The sequence below is a fragment of the Canis lupus genome, chromosome 1 (assembly GCF_048164855.1).
Source record: "Canis lupus baileyi chromosome 1, mCanLup2.hap1, whole genome shotgun sequence".
Taxonomy (NCBI): domain Eukaryota; kingdom Metazoa; phylum Chordata; class Mammalia; order Carnivora; family Canidae; genus Canis; species Canis lupus.
The window spans coordinates 58,785,458-58,792,675 of NC_132838.1; the positions used below are offsets into that span (position 1 = coordinate 58,785,458).

The 7,218-nt window shown below is 37.0% G+C and overlaps 1 protein-coding gene across 2 annotated transcripts in view; it reads left to right on the plus strand.

Moving 5' to 3' along the window:
• NUS1 (NUS1 dehydrodolichyl diphosphate synthase subunit) overlaps positions 1-6,729 on the plus strand; it is a 28,978-nt gene extending 22,249 nt beyond the window's left edge. The window contains exons 5-6 of one of the 2 annotated variants that reach the window (XM_072831658.1): positions 1,134-1,172; positions 3,963-6,729. In XM_072831658.1, coding sequence (XP_072687759.1) covers positions 1,134-1,155 — 22 coding nt within the window. In that variant the 3' untranslated portion in view covers positions 1,156-1,172; positions 3,963-6,729. The remainder of the gene's footprint in view (positions 1-1,133; positions 1,173-3,962) is intronic. The other variant, XM_072831649.1, reaches the window with a different exon arrangement.
• The last annotated feature ends 489 nt before the right edge of the window (positions 6,730-7,218 follow it).

Genomic DNA, 7,218 nt, shown 5'->3' on the forward strand with positions numbered 1-7,218 from the left:
CTTTGGTTCAATTCAGCAAGTGTTTCTTGAGCCTAGCACTGTACTAGGTACGGTGAGAATTCCCAAAGACTTATACAGTATCAATGGTAAGATAAAGACATAGATATAAATGATTCAGACACAAGGGAGTGTAGTTGTGCAAATATTTGATATTGATACAAATTGTCATAGGATACCAAGAGTGAGAGAGACATGGGCCAGAGTTGTTGGTTTTACAGAAAAGGTGTGATTTGCCCTGGGGTATGTAAAATGGATAGAGTTTTCATAAAAAAGGTGAGAAGTGTAGGGGATTACAGGCAGGAAAAGAAAGGAAACCTGGGAGGTAAGGAATGGACATCTCATTTTTAAGAAATAGTGAGGGAACTGACCATACCAGAGCAGAGACTTATTAGCAGTATATAGCATTAGATGATAGAATAATTGACCCTTGAACGGTGTAGGTGTTACAGGGAGGGGACCTCTCTGTGTAGTCAAAAATCTATATCTAACTGGAGTCCCCGAAAACTTAACTACTAATAGTCTGCTTTTGACTAGAAGCCTAACTTAATGACAATTAATACAGTTTTGTGTGTTAATATGTATTATACACTGTGTTCTTATAATACAGTAAGCTAGAGAAAGGAAAATGGTAGTAAGAAAATTACAGGGAAGAGGAAATATGTTTATATATCAAAAAATATCTGTGTATAAGTGGACCCATGCAGTTCAAACCCATGTTGTTCAAGAGTCAACTCTGTAAGGTGAAAACAGATGATTTGGGTGTTTCGATGCTGGGAAGGCTTTATTTATTTATTTTTTGGGGGGAGGGGGGAAGGCTTTAAATACCAGCACAAGGAATTGTATAACAGTTTAGACGGGAAGTAGGAAAGCACTGAGCCTATGGATAACGTGGGAGTGGTGATTTTAGAAGATTGGCACTTGTGTACTAAGATAGATTGGATTTGGGAAAGGATGAGGTAGAGAGTCTAGTGAAGAGGACATAGCTATGATTTAAGGGATAATATAGTGATGAGAATGAAATTGCTTACTTAAGACAGATTTGGCCAAACTTTTTGTATAAAGGGCTAGGTGGTAAATATTTTAGATAGATATGTGGGCCATACAGTCTCTCACAGCTACTCCTCTTGTTGCAGCTACTCAACATTGGTGGTGTAGCTGAGTGGCCACAGACAGTACGTAAACAAATGTGTGTGACTGTTGCAATAAAACGGTATTCACAAAAACAGATGGCAGGCTCGCAGGCTGTATTTGCTGACCCCTGATTTTGAATAGAGACTTAGTAGCCTTAAAATAAATTTAAATTCTGAGTCTTAGGAGGGGCATGCTATAAATTCTATCTTTCATGAGAATTATTTACCAAGGATAATTGTAGGCCTCGTACTTTACTAGTTGTGCTAAAAGAAGAAATGAAATGGCTCTTAAGCTTAGTAAGCCTAATTGGATAAATTAGGTGTTATTGAGAGAAACTTAGAAGGTCAAGGGAACATTGGTTTTTGAAGGGAAAATTTTGAATTCAAGGATAAGATGATGGTTTTGAGGCCATAGCCTATTTAGTGGAAACACCAAGAAGAGCAGATAAAGATGTAGAATTGGTCCCTGGATGAGAAGTCAAGGCAAAAAATGGATATTTGGAGGTTGATCGTACCTAGGAAGTAGTAGTAGTTGAACCTGTGAGAATAGAGGAACTTTCTCAAGTGTATATAAAAGAGCACAGTACCAAGGGATCTTTTGGTATTTTGAGAAATGCTTCAACTTCAGGGGCCGGATGGGGAAAAAGTGTCAAAAAGGCAGAAAAGAACACGTAGCATGATAAGAGTTAGAAAGGGCTGTAGATCATCTGGTCCTACTTCCTCATTTTATAGGTGAGGAAAATGGGGAAGAGACATTGCTCTTATTATTGCTGGTGATAAAGTGGAATTAGAACCTACATCTCCAGACTTTGGCTTTCCTTATAATGGGTGTATTTCTCTTGTTTCTTTTTCTCTAGGTGTTTTCTTTTCTTTTCTTTTCTTTTTTTTTTTTTTTTTAATTTTTTTTTTAAATTTTTATTTATTTATGATAGTCACAGAGAGAGAGAGAGAGAGAGAGAGAGAGAGGCAGAGGGAGAAGCAGGCTCCATGCACCGGGAGCCCGACGTGGGATTCGATCCCGGGTCTCCAGGATCGCGCCCTGGGCCAAAGGCAGGCGCCAAACCGCTGCGCCACCCAGGGATCCCTTCTCTAGGTGTTTTCTTAGTTATTTCAGGTGCCTTTTGGGTTGGGCTCCAAAAAAAGTAGCAGTAATCCCTTGTGAGGTTGAGAGTGGTTTCAAGTGAAGAGTGTGTTCTAGAACAGGTGGATCTCAGTTTGAATCTTGGCTATGTGGTTCAATAACATGACTTTGGATAGTTATTTAAACTTCTCAGTATTTGTAAAATGGGTATTTTAATAAGAAGTTGAAGACTTCTGATCACGGGTATTAGATACCTGACATGTAACAAGCTTTCCCACAGATTTTTGTGCATATGCCAGTCATAGCCCTATCACATTACATTGAGGTTTGCTCTCTATTTGTCTGCCGCCCACCAGGCAGGAAGCACTGTGATGTCTTAATGTCTTGGTGGAGCCTTGAGAACAGAGGAGAATGGCAAGACCACTCTGGAGGCACTGAGGGTTAGTGGCGCTAAGTGCTTCTTGAGGAGTGATTAGGAGACGAAGCCATTGATGAAGAGGATAAGAAAGTAAAGTGGGTTGTTTGAGGAGGATATCTGAAGCAAGCTTCAACAAGAAGAGTGTCCTTAATGTCGCCCTTTGAGGATATCTTGTGAGGTCATCACTGCAGTAGAGTAAGATAAAAGATTGATGGCAGAGATTATTAAGAGTTAAGGAAATGGAAAAGAGACTTCTTTCAGAATTTTGGACAGTTAAAGGAAGGGAAAAGGTCATAAGTCAATTGTATTTCAGTAAAGCTAGGGAGGGGCAAAGGAAGGATAAAGAAAGCATAGCTATGAGAACTACAGGGTCAGGCCAGGAGTTCACTCATGGTAGGTTGGTTCAGTCTTTTTTTTTTTAATTTTTTTTATTTTTTTGTGGTGTGTATCACTGGAACTCTGAATATGGCTTGGACTCTTACCAGGGGTTTGGCCCTGGTACAGATTGGAATTGCCAAAGCCTCACAATACAGCTGTATAAATTAGAGAATTGTTTATGTTAATTATTGAAATTTTTTTTTAGTTTTAAAATACTTAAGGGGAACCCTCTGGCTGTACATTCATTCTACCTTTAAAGTGTTTATCTTCACACTAATTGCCTCCTTGAGCAACTAGAAATGGTAGAGGGAAATAGTTCTCACCACATGGCTTCAGCATATAGTCAGAGAAGGGTACTGTGCCGCTCTGCCCGTGTTAAGCCTGGCTTTCATAAACTGTTCAAGTAGTAGTGGCTTTACTCTGACAGTTTTAAGATTTTATTTATTTGAGACAGAGAGAGAGAGAGGGAGGGAGCACAAGCAGAAGGAAGGGCAGAGGGAGAAGCAGACCTCCCCACTGATCAGGGAGCTGGAATCATGACCTGAGCTCAAGGCAGACACTTAACTGAGCCATCCTGTGCTCTCAGAAAGGAGTTCTTTTTTTTTTTTTTTTTTTCAGAAAGGAGTTCTTAAAGTGAAGTTGAGAGAGGTCTCTTATTTATATTATAGATCTCCAGTTTTGCATTAATTTAGACTGAGGCTTTACAATAGATTCTGAATCTCCATCTTGCTACAAGTTCCTCATCTCTTCTGTTGGAAAGGAGGAGAGATATTTTACTTGGAGTGTCTCACAGTGAGTTTAGCAGTCATTTAGTAGAAAAGGTTTGACATACTCTGTGCTTATAATTTATTTTCTTCTCTCCTTAACTTCTTTGGGGTCATTATCTTTCTAGTTCCTCCCTCCAAATTGCAGTGTATCATCTAATTGCTTTTTTTCCCCTGTGCTTTCTTTACAGCTCTTTGCCTTCCTACCTAAACATCAGTTATGAGGACTTTTTCTCTGCCCTTCGTCAATATGCAGCCTGTGAACAGCGTCTGGGAAAGTAATGATCCCTGGTTGCGTAATTTGAGTTCAAGCTTTTGGAGAAAAGGACCCAAGTGACTCTGATGTTTACAAAGCACCTATGAAACCCTGTACACACCTAGTTCATAATCCTCATAATTTATCAACACAAGAAAGTGTCTTACTTGAGAGTAAGAGTATGTGTGAGTATGAATGCGGGTGTGTGTGTGTGTATGTATGTGTGTGTGTAAATAAATTTATAAATGGGGGATGTATTGGAGAAGGAAAGAGGTAGACCTGCAATTTGAGCAAATAGCAGCAATGTTTTAGGAACTGAAATTTCAAATTTAAAGGCTTTAGCCTCCACTGCTTCCCTGTTTTTGTGGGGAGCAGAGGGGGTGACTAGAGCTATTTGGCTGTGTTTTGGGGGGAGGGGAATAATTTTTGTTCAATCTTTCCTAGTGACCAAACTTACTTTTTAAAAATAATATATTGACTTACTAAATGGAACCGTTTTGAGTTTGAGGGATCTCCAGAGGAATGGAGTTATGTGGGGGTCTCTTGTTAAAAGCTCACCTTTGGAGCAGAGGGCATACCTACTTTCAGATATCCGTCCATTTTCATCTCATTATCGTTGAGCAATGTGACTTGCTAATGTTGCTCTGGTGTCTGTGTTCTGGATTGTAAAGATCATCTGAAAAGGAACTCTTACTACACTGAAATGCAGAATTTAAAAAAATTCAAATACTGTATTAGTCAAAAAAAGATGAAAAGGTTATATAATCTTAAAGTAGGAAAATTTCCTAAAATAGGAAAGAAAGTGATTTTTTTTTTTAATTTGGTGGGCAGTGTGTACCAAAGTTGGTTTAAAAATGTTTCCATTAACTATTTTTATTTAAAATAAGCATTGGAGGGAAGTTAGCTCTTTTCTTCAAAAGCAGTAACCTGTTCCTCTTTGGAATAGCACATTTCAAACCGTGTTAGTACCCAGGATTTTTACTCAGTAAATCCTGATAGTGACTTTCCCTAAAAGCTCTTTTAAGATTGAGGCTTGTGTAGGTAATAAAATATTACCAAAGTCTACAAAAATAAATTAATTTTCCATGTTCTCTTTCATGACAGAGAACGGCACTGGTTCTGTTATTTTTTAAATGAATAAATGATTTTTTGATAGGTATTTGATATTTCTTCCCTCACTGCTGATCCTTGGGCAGAAACCATTCTTTATATTTGATCGACTGTTTTCAGAAAAATCTTAAGTGTACAATAGTTGTCTAAAACTGTACGTTTAGAATGGAGTAGCTTAAATGCTAGGTCTTAGAAGTTTGAAAAATAGCAAAGAAGACGATTGGGAAGGCAAGGTCTGAAGTTGCTTGTCATATTCTGAAGCTATGAAGAATAAATGTTTCCACTTTGGATTACAAAACCCCATTTATGATTTTTAAAATTACACTTGAAATAAAATGGTTAAACTAAATTTTGGTCCAGTGACATTACTTTGCACTTCATAGTCCTTTGTACATTATAAGACTTTTTGTTTTAAGTCTTAATTTATTGCTGAAAGTTTTGTGTGAAACTATAGCATATCTCTGAACTTTACTAGACAACTTCTGATTTCTGTTCCCCTGTACTGTGATCCATGTTCTATTGAGGCTTTTTTGCCTTAGTTTGAGACTGAATTTGTGTCTTTTATAAACACGGTATGTGTCTTTTATAAACATTCTGGAATATGTGTGGCTTTAATGAATTAAATCTAATGGGCCTGATTGAAGTGAAGGGATTTAATATTTGTTAAAATGAAGTTAGTCAAATTACCCACTGGGATATAGCCAAAGCTGCTAAAAGTTCAATGGTTGAGTCTTTGTACTTTTCTTTTCTCCTTCCATTTCATAGCAGTGTAGTATTTAGTGTATTACACATCAAAGTAGCTCTAGAACTTGTGACCTGAGTCTGTTATAGTCCTAGGAAGAGACTCTTAAAACACGTTGCTAGGGATTCTGAATTCAGATATAGGCATTCCAGATCCCCATGAGTTTAACTGCTAGTATAAATCTCCCCAACTTGAGTGGCATTGGTCATTTTGTAATTCCTGCCAAAATCATCACAAGTTCTGCATCATCAGGGCTCCCTTTGCATTCCCAAGAAAGAACTGTTGTTTGTCTTTATGTGTACTTAAGGCTTTTGTCCTTAAATTGTTTCTTCTTGACACTCCCCACAATGAAAAAATAAATAAAATTAAACTGACTTTAAGGATGGCAGCTTGGAGCATAGCAAAAAGTTGGAGTGTTTGAATTCTATTCCCAATTCTGATTGTATTTTGTATCTTAAAACTGATTACTGTTACAACAAAGTTTGAAAGCTGCTTTTGATGTGAATAGCAAAATTCTGGTATATTGTGGCTAAGGCTTAAGAATACCTTGTCTCTGAGAAAAGGTGTTATAATGTTAATGAACAGTGCCAAATACACTGTGCGTATCTACGATTTAATCTTTGAATGTATGTTATTTGATTAGCTCCCTCCTCCTGTGTGATGGTACCACGCATAGAGTCAAATCCTTGTGATGTTTTGTATGGCTGTAGACTTTGGCAACATGTAAATAACGTGTAAAGCAAGTTTTTATGATTGAGGAATCAAATTTATTGAATTTTATTATTGAAAGTTGAAACTCAACATGTATGAACAAAGACAATAAAAGAATATACTCTTTTCATGGACTATAGTATTATGTGAATGCTGCATTTATTCTAAACATTTAGGGTCTGCAGAAATGTACTGAGAAACTCATGACTAGATAGCAAAACTATTTTTTCTTTTTAGATAGTATGTTCTTGGTTGAAATATATTCTCATTTTTACCGGGTTAAACATTTGCAATCTTAATGGTATTTGCTTCTTGCTAGATTACAGCAAGATGAAATTCAGCTTTGCCATTGCTAGAGTTGTCAAAATTCCACAGTAATTAAAATTGAAATTGATTTTTACTGAATATAGAATGCCAAATTAAGAACATATATGTTTACTCTTTTAAGAAATTTGACAGTCCTTGTTAAACTAGAAAATAGAAAGGGAAGAACCATGTCTTGTCTTACATTGCATAGAATATTCACTTTCTATGTATCTTACAAGACGATTGACTTCTATGAACACTTTTATCTGAAATCGGGACTTTCGAAGGGTACATTTTAGCTTTGGTTAATAGGAAATGCATT